This window comes from Panthera tigris, chromosome D2 (genome assembly GCF_018350195.1).
Source record: "Panthera tigris isolate Pti1 chromosome D2, P.tigris_Pti1_mat1.1, whole genome shotgun sequence".
Classification (NCBI taxonomy): Eukaryota; Metazoa; Chordata; class Mammalia; order Carnivora; family Felidae; genus Panthera; species Panthera tigris.
In genome coordinates this window covers 13144063-13160963 of record NC_056670.1, presented here as the reverse complement: position 1 = coordinate 13160963, position 16901 = coordinate 13144063, and the positions used below count along the sequence as shown (strand labels likewise).

Sequence of the window (16901 nt, the reverse complement as noted above, 5' to 3'; positions counted from 1 at the left end):
AATAATCAATCATAAGCAATTGTGACTTAAAACTGCCTATTGCTCGAAACCCTCCTTAATTATTATCATAGCAGTCCTTTGAAAAAGCATAGTAAGAGGAAAAGCCTACTGCTCAAAAAATATTGTATCTTTTAGACTAAAACAGACTCAAATCATAAAAAATGACAGTTAAGCATTCATCTGTTTTTTCAACACTGTGCTATAAATTTTCAATGTCCTCAACAAGCAAAGGTCTGGAAAGGCTAAATTCTAAAACAAAAAGAGCCACATTAAAGAGTCAAAGAAAAAGTAAACAACTTTTTGTGAAGCTTCACTTCTCTGGGAAGGGTCTGAGTCACTGACATCCTGTTCTGCTTCTAGAGGCCAAGCTTAACTCCACTATTCAGACTAGAGTTTACCAAGCCCCCTGGTTATGCTGGGGACCACCTCACCCCAAGCATCTACCCAACAGGTAAGATCAACCAGGAAACATCTGTTAATAATTGCAAGTAAATACTACGCATGATCTGTCTGCACTGGCACAGAATTTCCATTTTCATGAAAATTCCTTTGTGGTAAACAATAAATATAAATTTCACTTTACATAAAAAGCCTAAAAGGCTAAATGATTGTTCTAAACTAAAGAGCCTATGTGGTAGGCAAAATAATGGCCTCCCCAGAGATGTTTGTTTTCTAATCCCCAGAATCTGTGAAAATGCTGCTAAACAGCAAGGGAGAATCAAGGCTGCAGATGGAATTAAGGTTGCTAATCAACTGACCTTGACATGGGAAGGTTATCCTGGATTATTCGGATGGGCCCAATGAAATCACAAGGGTGGTAATACAAGTGAAAGAGCGAGGCAGAAGAGGCAGTGTCAATCAGAGAAGGGAAGACAGGAGCAAAGGAATGCTTGTGTACAGCCTCCAGAGCTGGAGAAGGCAAGGAAACATTTCCCAGGAGCCTGCAGAAGGAATGCAGTCCAGAGACACCCATTTCTGACTTCTGACCTCCAGAACTACAAGATAATAAGCCTGTGTCGTTCCAAACCACAAATTTGTGGCAACTGGTACAGCAGCGATAGGAAACGAATACGGAACCTAAATCTGGCACCACGGAACAAGATTTTACCAAATAGTTTTATAAAGAACCTAAGTAGCAAGTGGTAACATTTAGCACTGATTTGCATATAAAAACATCTCCCCCATCTAATCCCTCAAAATTCAACTTGTATACTCACATAAAAGTTTCTTGATTCCTAAAGAAAATTAAATAGTGATTAATCCTGAATTTTAAAATATTATTTAAAAATATAACAGCAACTTTTCTGCCCAGTACCAAGAAAGAATGAAGTATTCCACAGAAGTTAATTTTTTTAATAAGTTTATACTTTCCAGAACAAAACCCTACTCTTTATGAAAATTTAATGATCTTTCTAAATTCTTCTGCTACCCTTGTTCCGTAAAGAGATGGAACAGGGGCACCTAGCTAACTCAGTTGATGGAGCATGCAACTCTTGATCTCAGGGGTTGTGGGTTCAAGCCCCACGTCGGGTGTAGAGATTACTTTAAAAAAAAAAAAAAGCAAAAGAGAGATGGAACATATTAAAACCTGATGAATTCAAGGTCCACATTTGAAAACTGAAACACTAAACGAGAATACACTTGTGTGTCTTAGTTTTCAAAAGTGTCTTTTTCCTTTTGCTGCTGTAATTCCAGCTCTCATTATCCCCATTTCAAAACTCCTCTCCCAATACCCCTACATGTACATGGAAACATAAACACACACACAAACACACTCCCAACTCACAAAGAACTGGATATTTCTAAACCATCTGTGGACTAAGCAAACCAGACATCTAAGTAAAGCTACGTATGTTAACTGAGAGGCAGAACAGGATTAGTAATAGTAAGAGCTCGGATCTGGAGCAGCTCAGGCTTAAAACCTAGCTTCGCCACTTCCTAGTGGCATGAATTTACTGAGGTCAAGTACACAGTCTCCTCAGTCTTCATTTTTTCATCTGTGAAACAGGCATATTCATACGTACCTCTCAGCATTTTTTGGAGAATTAAATTTTAAAATGTATAAAATGTCTGACACATACTAATAAGGACTAAACGAGTAGCAAAATTATCACATGATAATAACAATGATGAATTTGATGATGTCATAAAGAACATGACCAGGGCAGAGGCTGCGTGATAAAATTTTAATACTATTTCAGAACAAGACAAAATTAATGACAGCTTGACTTTGGGATTAATGGGATGTGATTATAAAAGTAAAAGATGCATTCAGAAATTACATGTTTACTAAACTAAATACAGGATTTACACTAGTACACAATATAGGATTGTGTTAATTACCAACGTACATGAGGATTAACCATTACTTATTATCACAGACTTACAACTCATGTCAAAACATCTGTCTTAACACTCCAACTGCATATATAATTTTCTGGTTCTCTGTGATCCCTTAAATTAAATCATTTTTACAATAGTTGCCTATTATTTGAAAATTCCCCCACAACCTCCCTCTATCGACACAAGAAGATTACAGTCAGAATTCTTTTCAACTGGAAGGAAAAAAGGTTGCATATAGGAAAGAATAATAATTATTATTACACCAGGGAAGAGGGAATGGAAAAATAGAATCAAGTCCAAACAAGTAAATAGAGAATGTTTCCAATGGACAGGAAAACTCAGAACTTAAGGGATGTCAACCAGACTGTAGACAGTTTTTTAGTCTAGGTAACCTAGTTGTCACTTGGCAGAACACTTGGGCTCTAAATCCACAGAGCCACATGATCTCTGAAGCTCTTCTGGCTCTATAGGCCACAGTGTTTCAATTCAAAATTACTTTGGCAATATAACCTGAGGATTCATTTTGCTCCTACTTTAAAATATTAACTCTTCAAAGCCTTGTCCTCTTGTCCTCTAATTTAAATACTAATTTTCAAACCAGTAAAGGTTTTCCCAGAAGCATGAAGTCCACTGTAGGCCATTTTAATATATTTTCATATGATTTTCTTTCTATTTTTAAGAAAAGAGTTAACACCAAATATTTAATATCAAGATGCAATGCAATTCTAAGCTTTAAAAGGATTTCCTTTCAATAAAGAAAGTAGGTAAAAGGTTTCGAAACTACACACTATTCCATAAAGCATCAAAAGGTCACTAAATGGAAACAACTTTATTACTCATAACTAACAGAGGCAGCGTGGTTTGGTTTACTAACAAGAGAGCAGATTCTGCCATCGGTTTAATGTGTGCCTGTGGGCAAATCACTCAACATCTTTGCATCTGCTTCTCCAACCATAAAAAAGGAAAAATGTTGCTGACCTGCCTCAAAGGGATATTATAAGGAATAACGAATGATCATGAAACTTTAAAAACATAATGTGCCACTTAAAAACATTATAATGCTAGTGTTAAAAAAAAAACCCTTTAGAAACCACATATTCTGACCCTAAGCATCTGCAGGGGTCAATGCCTACGGTAGTGTGTCCTCAAATTAACCTTCCTAATAAATGCTACTAGGGATCCAAGAACAGCATTAGCTACTCTAGCAGCAGCCATACAGCACAGGGATGCTCCCTCACTAACCTCACAGCTTACCTTTTCATAGCAATCTCATGCAGTTAGATTTCATTATTAGTTAGTAGCTGTAATAATCCATAGGCCTATGAGGGGCTATCATAAATGCTGCTGGGACTGTTCACCACCTAAAAGCACTAAATATTCAAATAAATCAACGATACTTACTGATTACCTAACTGAATGCTAAACACTGCTATACATGAGGTTTGTACACTGCTATACATGAGGTTTGTACGTATCTGCCAAAGCTAAAAGCTAAAGAAACATAGTGGTGCCTTTACCATATAATTTCTGTAACTTTTTAAATGTTTATTTATTTTTGTCAGAGAGAAAGACAGAGAGAAACAGTGCGAGTGGGAAAGGGGAAGAGAGAGAGGGAGACACAGAATCTGAAGCAGGCTCCAGGCTCTGAGCTGTCATTGTCAGCACAGAGCCCGACATGGGGCTCGAACCCACAAACCACGAGATCATAACCTGAGCCAAAGTCGGACACTTAACCGACTGAGCCACCCAGGCACCCCTAATTTCTATAATTTTTGATATTTATAGCAAACTTGTACTGCTTTTATAATAAAAACTTCTGAATTCTGGTAGGAATAGAACTAGTTTAGAAAAAAATATGTCTCTAAGTTGGGGGAAAGCAAAATTAGGTGACTAAGTGTCAAAAACCCTCAATACACAAAACAACTTTAAAAAAAAAATCCCTGAACAACTAAACAGAGATGGGTCTTTTGGTGAGATATCCTCACCAAGATAAAACTGAAAAAATGAAAAGCTACATTTTTTTTTTTTTTAATTCCCAAATAGGCATAAGCCAAGCTGCCTCATTTAAACTTTGACAGCAATAGTAGCTCCTTTGTCTTCAAGCCTGTTCGCCTTTCCTTTTACTCCTCTCTAGAGTAGAGACAGGCTTGGCAGGGCCCCATCGCGCATTTGCCCCACCCCCACAGGCTCAGGATGCCAGACCAGCTTCAGGTGACTAACTGCCACATCAGAACAGTGATCGGATCAAGAGAAGAAAAAAATGTTTGCCCTACATACGCAAGGCTAGAGGTGGATGCTTATCCAGAAAATAAATATCTCCAGTGGTTCACCTAATCCAATAACAACCCTCTAGGCTTGGAAGTAAAATTTACTTTTCCCTTGAAAGAATCCCATTTGGGCAAACCAGCAGCAAATTAGAAGAAAGGACAAGTATTATATTTACTAAGAGAAGCTTCTGCATCAGGAAGGGCTGGGATAAAATAAGTCTGAAATGGGAGCAAAGAGTTCTTAGAATCAAGAAATCTGGTTTTCCCCTTCCATTAAATACTCTGTTCTTAAGGAATTCATAAAGACAAAAATAACAGGTTTTAACCTCAATCACAAAATTACTTTTCTCCAAAACTTCCAAATCAATCTTTAAGCTACAAAAGATTACAGTAGCTGTATCATCCTGAAAGTGTATTTAAATTGAGAGTTTGCACATTCTTTCCAGAGAACTAAGAATAATAGTTACAATTTATTGCGAATTTACTATGTAATAGATCCTGTTATTACATTTAGTCATCCCCAATAATCCCATGAGGTAAGTACTATAAATGTTTCTCATTTTAGACAAGGACACCAGCCTTCTTAGAAGGTTTAAGAAAACTGCCCACAACTTGGGTAAACAGGAGAATCCCAATTCAATCCCAAACACTCTAGGTTAAAGAATCCTCACTCTCTCAGTTTATGAAAGAAGTGACTGGCTTTTACTGGAATAATAAAGCTATCGCATACTGACTGCTGAGAACTATGCCAAGTGTAGTGTAAAACATTTTCAATGCTATTTCATTTAGTACTTACAAACCTTGTAAGGTAACTATTATTATCCCCATTTTGCGAAAAATGAAAATGACGTTTCCTTTCATTGCAAAAATAAATAACTGCCCAAACTTCAACAGCCAAGTCAAGAACAGAGAGAGACGGTACTGGGAACAAGACCTCTCTTTCCAAGCCATATGCTCTTAATCATTAAGCCACACTGTTTATTGGGCACTTTAACTAAACAAAGATGGTTTTTACAGCCATATTCAAGTATAGTTTTTCCTGTCAGTAGAAAGTGAATCTTTTCTTTAAATTCCATTTGCTCAAAGTTTTGATAGTTTACAATCTTCATTTCTGTGATGAAAGTAAATGATTCAAAAGAAGTGTAATTTTTGGGGGGGCGCCTGGGTGGCTCAGTTAAGTATCCAATTTTGGCTCAGGTCATGATCTCGGGGTTCCTGGGTTCGAGCCCTGAATCAGCTCTGTGCTGCCAGCGAGGAGCCCGTTTGGAATTCTCTTTCTCCCTCTGTCTCTGTCCCTCCCTGACTCATGCTTTCTCTCTCTCAAAATAAATGCATAAACTTACAAAAAAGTGTGATTTTCAAAGAAACGTAAACAGGTATCAATGATTATGTTGTCATAAGAGACCACACCCAGCAGAAGTATCAAATACAGGAGACAGCAGTCTGTTCTTGTCAAAACCTTGACATGGGACTTCAGGAACCTGCTTCAGATTCTCTCTCCCTCTCTCACTGCCCCCACCCCCGCCCCACTCTCGCTCATTCTCAAAATAAATAAAAATACATAAACTTTAAAAAGATTAGCAGATCAGTAACAGGTGACATTACAGAGCTGTGTTTCTTAATATTCGTATCAAAGTTTCCAGTGAGAACTTGATGAAATTCATCTCCCCAAGAAAACGTATGGCCACATGAATTTGGGCACATAAACTTTGGGGAGAGGAGAGATTTACAGCAACCGTGAAGCCCATATCTGGACATTCTGAGTGGAGCACGAGCAAGTATTAATTAAGGAATACTGGGAATTATACTCAAAGTAAGACAAGTGCTGTTTTAAAATTTTCCCTCTTTTTTGCCTTTTATTTTGTCCCTTCCATTAACCAGCCTAAAATATGACCCTTAGCATAGAAAGTTAAATACCAAATTTGGTTTCTCTGTCTCTGTAAACTGACCCTTTTATTTTCTAGTAAACTGTTAATATACTTTTATAAACTCATGGTTTTCCTCCCCAAACCTGACTGCTATCTTGAATCTTAGTATGAAAACTATCAGATTTCCAGAAACACATTATCTTCCATGGAAAACTTGAATGTCAGAATTTCCAGCCCTCTCAAAAGCAGAAATGTAGTCATTTTTATAACAAAAGTTCTCTTATTTATTTATATTTTTTGTAGTATTTACTTCTTATTGAGAAACAGAGATAGCACACGAGCGCGGGGCGGGGGGGGGGGGGGGGGGGGGGGGAAGGGTGAGAGGGAGACACAAGAATCTGAAGCAGGTTCCAGGCTCCAAGCTGTCAGCAAAGGGCCCGACGCAGGGCTCGAACTCGCGAACCCGTGAGATCATGACCCGAGCCAAAGTCAGACACTCAACAGACTGAGCCACCCAGGCGCCCCACAAAAGTTCTCTTTTAAAATTAAGATACACATACTGATTAGTAGTTTAAGACATAACAAATATGCGCACAGTCTTATTTTGATGTAAAGTAATTAAATGAAAAAATTTCAATTATCTTGAGAACGAAAAGCCAGTTATGGCTTATATTTCGTTCACTGTCCACTAGGTATAAAGGAGGCCCAACTGAAAAGAAAAAATACTGACACGCTTTCTTCACAGGCCTTATCAAAATCCACACCTTCTACAATCTGCAACATTTAAATATCAAAAGGATTAATATGACAATGGTTTCCACTGCTTACCAAGTGTCACACTGAATACTAGATTCTAATTCTCATGAATGCAGAACATCTTCGTTCTGTGACACCAAAAGGAAAGCGGCAAGAATCCCATTTTTATTTTAACATTTGTTTATTTTGAGAGAGAGCATGAGAGGGGGAGGGACAGAGACGGGGGTGGGGGGAGGGGAGTGGTGGTTAGAGAATCCCAAGCAGGCTCCACAGTGTCAGTGCAGAGCCCAACGCGGGGCTCAAACTCACAATGAGATCATGACCTGACCTGAAACCAAGGTCAGAATGCTTAACTGACTGAGCCACCCAGGCGCTGCAAGAGTCCTGTTTTTAAGCAATTCATCAAGAACAAAAGTTTGCAACTCTTCTGAATGTATCTATCACTAAAAAATTAATAAAGCATATCTATATCTTGTTTACAGCCACATTACACGAAGCAATATGCCAGTTAGCATTTTTCATAAATATAAAATATGCTTATTTCCAAAAATTACACAGCCCTAACTTCATTCTAAACCCCAGATTTTTAGTTCTTCAACCAAAAAATCTTGGTGTCCTCCTCAATTCTCCTTCCTTCACATTGAATCTGACGGGAACTACTGGCTCTACCTTCAAAGGAGATATAGACCCTGACCACTCCTCACTCCCCTCACTGTGATGGCTAATATCCCACCATCATCATCTATTAAAATAGCTTCCTAACTGGTCAGCTTCTATCTTCAACTTGCCTTCAGCCTGTTTTTAACACAACAAAGAGTGATCCCTTAAGAATATAATGAAAATCTGCCACTCTGTAACGAGATTGCCTAACTCACAGTTCCCTATTTCTACAAGAGTGAAAACCACAATCCTTAACAATGGCCTTCAAGGTCCTAGGTGACCTGATGGGCTCCGCCCTCAACCTGCATACCCTTTATCCACCCCCTCCCATTCTCTTCTTTCCTTACTCCACCGCAGCCACCTTGGCCTCTGTGCAGTTCAATGAACATGTTGACCTGTCTTTAAAGCCACATGACTAATGACATCTTTTAGACAAATATTTGTGCCAATGTCTTCTCAATATACCTACTTGACCACCTTTACACCACAGCCTGTCCCGCTCTGTGCTGACAGCTCAGAGCCTGGAGCCTGCTTTAGATTCTTTGCCTCCCTCTCTCTCTTCCCCTCTCCCCGCTCACACACTCTCTCTCTCTCTCTCTCTCTCTCAAAAATAAGTAAATATTAAAAAACAAAAATGTAAAGGGCACCTGGGTGGCTTAGTCAGTTAAGCTGCCCACTTCGGCTCAGGTCATGATCTCACAATTAGTGTGTTCAAGCCCCGCATCGGGCTCTGTGCTGACAGCTTCCAAGCCTGAGCCTGTTTCAGATTCTATGTCTCCCTCTTTCTCTGTCCCTCCTCCACTTATGCACATGAGCGCGCGCGCTCTCTCTCTCTCTCTCTCTCTCTCAAAAATAAACATTCAAAAAAGGTTTTTTAATAAAATAAAATAAATTTAAAAATGTATTACAGAAAGACTACAGCCTGCCGCAACCCTGTATGTATTCCCTACCCTCCTTACCCAGCTCTCCTCTTATTTTCATACTATTTAACATCTAATAAACTAGATTACTTATTATGTTTATTTCTCTTTGTCCACCCTTGCTCCCTTAAAACGATCCACAGGGCCAGGACTTTTTGTTCACTGATGTATCCTAAATGGCTAGAAAAGAGAGACCAGCACTTTAAGTGTTCAATGAATGTTGAATAAATTGTTTCAATGTCCAAATCCTTAGTGGCCACTAGCCATCATGCCAAAAACACCTGAAGTTAAACATTCACTTCCCAACAGGGTTACCACAGATAATATTGCTATCCTAAAAACAGCAAGATCCACTCCCAGGACCCAGGAAAACTGAAAATATGCGTTCACACAAAAGCCTGTAGACAAACGTTCACAGCAGCACTATTCATAATAGGGAAAAAGTGGATACAATCCACCACACGTCCAACAGCTAATGAACGGATTGGCCAAATGTGGTATATCCACTAAATGAAATATTATTCACCAACAGGAAAGAATAAAGTACTGACACAGGCTACAATACGAATGAACCTTGAACATATTATGCTAAGTGAAAGAAGCGAGACACAAAAGGCCACATGTTGTATGATTCCATTGATAGGAAATGTCCAGAACAGGCAAACCCTTCGAGACAGAAAGTAGATGACCAAATGCCAGGGGAGAGAAAGAGGAGAGAGAGAGAACAGGGAGTGAGAGCTAATGGGTACAGGCTTCTTGTTGGGAAAACAAAATGTTCTGCATTTAAACAGTGATAGATGAACAATCTTGTGAAAATACTAAGTACTGAATTGTACACTTCTTTTTTTTTTTTTGAGTTGTACATTTTAAAAGGGTGAATTTTACCTCCTTTCCTAAAACTCAAAAACCAAACAAAACAGAAAAACCTAAAGGAATGCTCAGGCTCAATGTTCACGGCTCACACATGAAGGAAGGCTAAGAGCTGGGAATGCCTTCTTGGCTGTATTCGATTCTAAGATTCGATCCCATCCACCAACTAATCACAGAAGAAATATTTTAAAAGGGAGGGAGAGAGGCTAGTCCTGTCAGTAGCAGCAAGCCCAACTTTTCCTTCCCCTCCAATCCATTCAAATGCTATCATCTCCACCTGCAACACCACCACCTCCCACACCTGGTCCACACCATCCCACCAGAACTAATCCAGGAGCCATGCCACTGCCGCCCCTACTCCCACTCCTGTTCCCCCACGGTCTGTTCTCTGAACAGCAGTTACCGTTTAAACACGTCAATCAGATGACTTCACACTCTTGCTCGAGACCCTTCAATGACTTCTTACAACACTGAGATTTTACTCTACGTACTTCCCACGGCCTACAAGGCCCTTACACTGTACCGGCTCTCGTGATCTCTCTAGCCTCATCTCCTACAACGCCAGCTCTAAAGGCTTTCTTCCAGTTCCTTCCAGTTCCATACCTCCTTAAGGTATGCCAAGGTCAACCAGGCCAAAAACATTTCTCCCCAGGACCCTGGCATTTGTATTTTCAGCCTGGAATGCTCTTCCCCCAGATAGGTGAACGGCTCGCTCTGTCACTTGTTGCACGTGCTGCTTAAATGTCACCTCCACAAACAGGCCCTTTATTACACCTAATCTAAAACTAACACCTTCAGTCACTGTAACCTCTTATCCTGATCATGCTTTATTTCTCTTCACAGCACTTAGCACACTTTTTTTTTTTTTTCCCCCTGCTTGGTGCCTGTCTATCCTAATAGAAAGTAAACTCCATGAGGGTAAGAACTCTTGTTCGCTGCTGGATCCTCAACACCTCAAAGCACATCTAGTACGTGGAAGGTACACAATATACAGACTGAATCAGCAAAAACACATTCTTCAGTGAAATATGTGCTCATCTAATCTACTTTTAAAAATCACAAAAAAACAAAGAATTAGCAATGGGCACAGAAAACAAGTCAGTATTTTACCAAAATTACCTGTTCATCAAAAAGACCACAAATTCATAGAACAAAACACATATGCCACATTATGGATGTACAGTTAAAAGTTATTAACTGTAGAGAGAGAGACAGACAGAGACAGAGTGTGAGTGGGGGAGGGTCGGGGGGGGAGGGAGACACAGAATCCGATACAGGCTCCAGGCTCTGAGCTGTCAGCACAGAGCCCGATGGGGGGCTCGAACTCACAAACTGTGAGATCATGACCTGAGCCGAAGTCGGACGCTTAACCGATGGAGCCACCCACGCACCCCTCACCCTACCTGCTCTCTTAATCCTACATCCGGACTCGTAGATGTGGACATCCTACAGATCCCTTCAATACTCGAAACCCTGTACTACAGCTTTCCTCTCAGGACGACATACTTCAGATGACAATAACATCCATCCCATGACCCACCACAGAAACTTCCATCTTCCTCTTACCCCGGGGCCCAGAGTTACTAGGTCCTGAGTTCAGTTTCTGAGATATCTCAGATCCGTCCCCTCTGCTCTACCCCCACTGCATTCGTTCAAGCCCTTATTCACCTCTCACTTGGACTTCTCATCTGGAATCTCCAGATCTTCCATTTAGATCTCCCTTTTGATGGATTCACTACGATACTACCAAAGTGACCACTCCAGAATATAAATCCATCATCCTTACTCTTTCCTAACAACCTTCCGTGCTTCCATGTACCTTTCAAGAAAATTTTCAACCCCCTCACTCAGCCTCATTTCCTATCACTGCCCTCCTATTCCCACCCCAAACACATCATGCTTTCAAAGTTAAGCAAGGCACAGTGAACGACTTACACTTTCCAAATACACCATCTCGGGGTTTTTTTCATTTTCCAGTATGTAGTCCCCTTTCTGACTCAAACACTCTTTTCTACCCTTCTTTGCCAAATGAAAGCTTTAACACTGAGCTTAGATGTCAATTCCACCAGAGAACTTTCCATGACTCTGATTTAGATGTCCTCTTCTGCCCTCCCACAGCACTTACCACAATTACCGTACATTGCCGTCAATACTCTTACAATTGGGTATATGTTGTTTTGCTTTATTTTTCTGTGTCTTCTACTAAATTGGGAGCTCCCTGAGAGCAGTTCTGAGAGTATTCACCTTCATTCCACACTGCCCCACGCATGGAAGGGGTTGTTGTTAAATGAATGATTTGTGAAAGGGAGTAGGGGGGAAGAGGAAGAAAGAAAAAAAAAAACAGGGGGAAGGGGAAAGGGGAAAGGCAGAGGAGGGAGGGGAGAGGGAGGGAGGGGAGAGGGAGGAGGAGAGGGAAAGAGGAAATGAACGAAAACAAGGACAAGAGGAAAAAAGTAAAAGAAACAAAAAGGGAAAGGAGGAGCCAGGGAAAGGAAAGGGGGAAAGCAGGCAGGAGGGAAGGGGCAGGGTGGTGAGAACACGCACACGCATGTGCACAGGCACGCGAGCAAAGGGCATTTGTACACAATCCATTACTTCTGTGTTCTACGCCAGTGATTACTGAGAGAATGGAACATCTGAAAAAGCCCATCTCCCGGAGATTCTAAGCATAACCATCTAAATCACTTCTCCCATAAAGATTCTGAAATGTCCAGCCTCTGCCACTTCACTTGAAAATTTACTGCAATGTAATGAGAGATGTTAATAACATGCACAACGTAGAAACAAAGTTTTAGTTAGGAAAAAGTAGGAAATAAGGGCGCCTGTGTGGCTCAGTCGGTTATGCATCTGACGCTAGGTATCAGCTCAGGTCCTGGTCTCGTGATGGTGAGATAGAGCCCCGCATAGGCCTCCGTGGTGACTGTGGAGCCTGCTTGGGATTTTTCTCTCTCCCTCTCACTGCCCTGCCCCCGATCAGGTGAGCATGTGTGTGTACTCTCTCTCTCAAAATAAATAAATAAACATTTTTAAAAAAGTAGGAAATGAATCTGACATAATCAAGTCTTGGAATCACTAATAAACTTTCAAAAAACTATCATTTCCTGATAACATGCTATTACTGACATTGAAAGATCTATAGAAAGGATAAAAAAAAAATCCAACGTAACACCAACAACATGACCTGTGTTAAGAACAAAACTGCTTTTCGGGTGCCTGGGTGGCTCAGTCGGTTAAACATCTCACTCTTGGTTTTGGCTCAGGTCAGATTCTCACAGTTCGTGGGACTGAGCTCTGCATCAGGCTTCGCGCTGTCAGCTTGGGATTCTCTCTCTGCCCCTCCCCTACATGCAGTGGTGCTCTCTCACAATAAACAGGTTTGGTTTTTTTTAATTGCTTCTGTGCTACAGTCATATTTCTCAAAACCACACGGGGCAAAAATATTACAAGATAGAGTATTCTAATTAGTAAAGGACTTTTATTTAAATACACTCTTGAAGTCACGTACTACAGGAAAATTGTCGCTAAAACATGTAACATTTAAAATGACACATACATTTTAACGCAACAACCAGAAAAGTATTACTAAGCACTCTTCCAATGACATCAGCATACTGTCACTTAATAAAATAAAAAAATTCCTTGAATAAAACAGATAATAAAAATTTAAAAGCTCACCTCGAAGTATGAATATGTTTGGTAAGATCTAAGAAATAGCACAAATCCTTCTATTGCTCAGCTGTCATTACAATTTAGAAACTGGGAGCGCACACACACACACACACACACACACACACATAAAAGATTTAAGCCCAATATAATCACTACTAAATACTTCTTGAATTGCAATTTTGTTGAAGGAAAATACCAATCATGGGCAGCCTCTCAACTTTTCAGCATATAAGAAATTAAGTTGTAAGAAATAAGCTAAGTTTGTAGTACTACTGATTATTAATAGACTGCCAAAGAGAAGACTTAGTACACGTACAATAACAGGAAGTTCTTCTTGCACAAAACTAGAAATTTACTTTAATAACTCAACATCACTAGTACCTTTTTTTAAAGGCAATAATAATGGAGATGCTAAGCACTTAAAATTAGTATTTCTAAAATGATACCAAAAAATTTGCATTTGCCTAATATTTTGAAACTTTTAAGGCTAAAGTTTCCAACGTACTTTCATTTTTTAAACACACAAGTTAAAAAAAAGGGAAATGAAAGGAAGAAAATGTAAATCTAAAGGACCTTCAACTTAACTACATTTCTTTTAACCAAACATTAACAGAGTACCTAAGATGTGCCAGGCAGTATACGGGGAACTGACATATTACAACATCTATTACAAACTAAATCCTGTGTTATTCAGCTTCTGAATTTATTATGTTATTTAACCCAACGCTTTTCTTAAATTGTCATCCAACAGCGAGGAAGATACACAGTTTTTCCTAACGAATTCACTTGTCTCTGTTTTACATAGGTCACAAGAGTCACCGCTAGCATCTGTGACTAACAAAAGGGATTCATTTCAGAGACATCACTGATCATTTTTTTCATCTACATGAAGGTGAGACAGGAATTCAGCAGATATAAACTGTTTCAGGTATAAACTGTTTTAGGTTATAAACACCCTAAACTCAAGACGGGGGAAAAAAAAAAAAACCCACTAAAAAAAAAAACAAAAAAAACCAAAACTGGACTAAATTTACTTTGTATAGCTGATAAACATTTAAGTGGCCACAGCATTTACTTCTTCCATAAACACAAACATTACAAATTTCCATTTAGATGCAATACTATAAAAAGTCTTGATTCTGAAGACAAGCGAAGAAAACTTTTTTTTAAAGAATTCAAAGGAACTATCCAAAGTAGACAACATTTCTATTTTCACATACTATCACATACTACTTCACATTTCTACACTCGTAAACACACTCTACCCTTTTAAGCACTTCCGAATTTGTCACGGGTGAACAAGCTGTCTAGTGTCTAAGTTCCACCAGTTGAATCTAGACATTTCAGACACCTAAGGCTTCTTATCCTACAGTGTATTAAAAAATGACAGCATTCAATTACATATTCTCTAAAAAAACAACCAGTACTTCCATTGCTATAATTTCTTCCACCGACTAAGTAAATTCTACCCTTTAGACACTATCCTCCATTCAGTTAACATGTTTACGTTTAAGAGGAACCCGGCCATGGGCTTTCCACATCAATCCACATGGGTTTTGACCAAACATCTGACAATTTACGGATCAACAAAGAAAAATAAACCATATAACGCTAAATCCCAGGAAATACAAGGAGCAACTGCTATCTCTGAGTTGTGTAAAGATCACAAAGATTCTCTTTAAGGATTTCTCAATGAAGATCACTTTCATGGCTAACCCTAGAGGTCCTCTGCTAAAAATTCACAGTACTGTCCACACAAGAAATGAGATTTTCTTTCATCAGTGTAATCGACAGAAGCACAATACAGTTCAGTTTCTAGAGTCAGATTACTTGACCTGCTTTTTCTGTTTTACCTTGTAAAACACTTTAATTCAAGCAGTTCCTCCTACCTTACCCTGAAAAAGGAGACGTCCTACAAGGGCAGAATTCTGCTCGGTGCGATATCCTCCAAGTGGCCCCAACTCCACAGCAAAGCCGGTAGAGAGCCACACCAGCTGACCCCCGTCGTCTCCCAGCAAAGGGCTCGGGCACCAAGCCACCCAACACACCTTCCTCGGCAAAACTCGGAGGCCCCACACACGACCTCGATCAAACCCCCATACTTCCCCAATTCTGTAACCCCAGAGGTCGTTTTCTGGAAGCAATCTTACCTTCATGATGATTCAGGGACCTCGATCCCCTCGAAAACACCAGATTCACCTGCACCTGGAGGGAAAACAAAAGACACCCAGTCAACACCACCGGGCACCCCTCTGCACTGGCGGAGGCGGAGGGAACCGAGCGAAGCCTGAACCCCGAAGAAAGAGCGTGGCGGGCATCAGCCCCCGAACCACGAAACGCCGACGAGGGGCTCCCTCCGGCCTCGCCAGCCCCGCAAACCCGGCCACCTACACAGCTCGGCGGCTTCCCGTCCCCATTGTCGGGACCCGCCGGAGTTTCCCGTCTCCGACAATGACGCCATTTCTGTCAGAGAAGAAACTCACAACAAGCCCGGGGGCCGGCGCGGGGCCGGCTGTCCTCCCCGAGGGCCTCCGGGCCCGGCCGAGCTGGTCGGCGCCCCCAAAGGGTCGCGCAGCCCCGCGTCCGAGCCGGAGCAGGCCCGGGCTCGAGGGGCCCGGGGTGGGGGGCGGCGGAGAAGCCAGGCGGGCCGGAGGAGGGCCGCGGGCAGGACCGACCCACCGCGCAGCCTCTGCCCACGTCCCGTTCTGAGGCGGACACCCGACAAGTGCGAGCGGGATCCCCGTCCGCCGGGCCGCGGGGACCGCCAGAGGACCGAGGGGCCGGGAGGCGGCACAGCCCCCCGCGCCGGCCCGGGCCCCCCACCGCGGCCCGGAGCAGCTAAACCGCTGAGTGTGCGGCCGCCAGGCTGGGGGGCGACTCGGACTCGGCAACAGCACGGGGGGCGGGGGCTCCCGGGAGGCCGAGGCCCCCAATCCGGGCTCCCGGCGAGACCACCGAGCGATCTTCCCCCGCTCCTCGGCCAGGCCCAGTGACTCCCGAAAGGACCCCCTTGCGAGACCGCGAAAGCCTCAGAAAATGTCCCTACCTTCCTCGGAGGCGAGCTCTGACCCTGGCACGTCCAGAGTTCCCTCCCCTACTCCCCCCAAAACCAGCAGGCCCGGGGGAGAGATGGGGGAAGAAGGGCGGCGGGTCCAGCGGTTGCTGAGGCTGAAGCTCCGGCTCCTCCTCCTCCCGCGGCGGCGACTGGTACCTTTGTTTGGCGGCCGCTCGGGCTCCCTCGCTGGGGGGAGGGGGGGACGACGAAAAATCCCTCCCGGACTGGAGGTCCGGGCCCCGAATCGCGCTGCCCTCCAGAGGACGGCGGCGCCAGACCCTCTGCGGCTCCTTCCGGGCAAAGGTCCAGGCGGTGGCCGTGGCGGCGGCAAGCTTAAGCACAAGAGTCTCCCTCCGCTCCGGCGCCCGAGCTCCTCACTCCGGACTCGACTGACGGGCAAACATCGCTTTCCCCCCCCCAACCCCAAGTGCCCCCCTCCCTTCTTTCTCCCCTCCCCTAGATATTTTCCCCTCCCCTACCTCTTTCCCGGATG

At 42.2% G+C, this 16901-nt stretch overlaps 1 protein-coding gene across 3 annotated transcripts in view; it reads right to left on the bottom strand.

Moving 5' to 3' along the window:
* ARID4B (AT-rich interaction domain 4B) overlaps positions 1-16826 on the bottom strand; it is a 151907-nt gene extending 135081 nt beyond the window's left edge. For all 3 annotated transcript variants that reach the window (XR_006208961.1, XM_007086034.3, XM_042959926.1), the window contains exons 1-2: positions 16400-16826; positions 15504-15558 (exon numbers count right to left, since the gene is read on the bottom strand). Coding sequence is in view for 2 of the 3 variants with exons in the window: in XM_007086034.3 (XP_007086096.2) it covers positions 15504-15509 (6 nt within the window). In the remaining variant the exon portion in view is untranslated. The remainder of the gene's footprint in view (positions 1-15503; positions 15559-16399) is intronic.
* Positions 16827-16901: the final 75 nt, after the last annotated feature.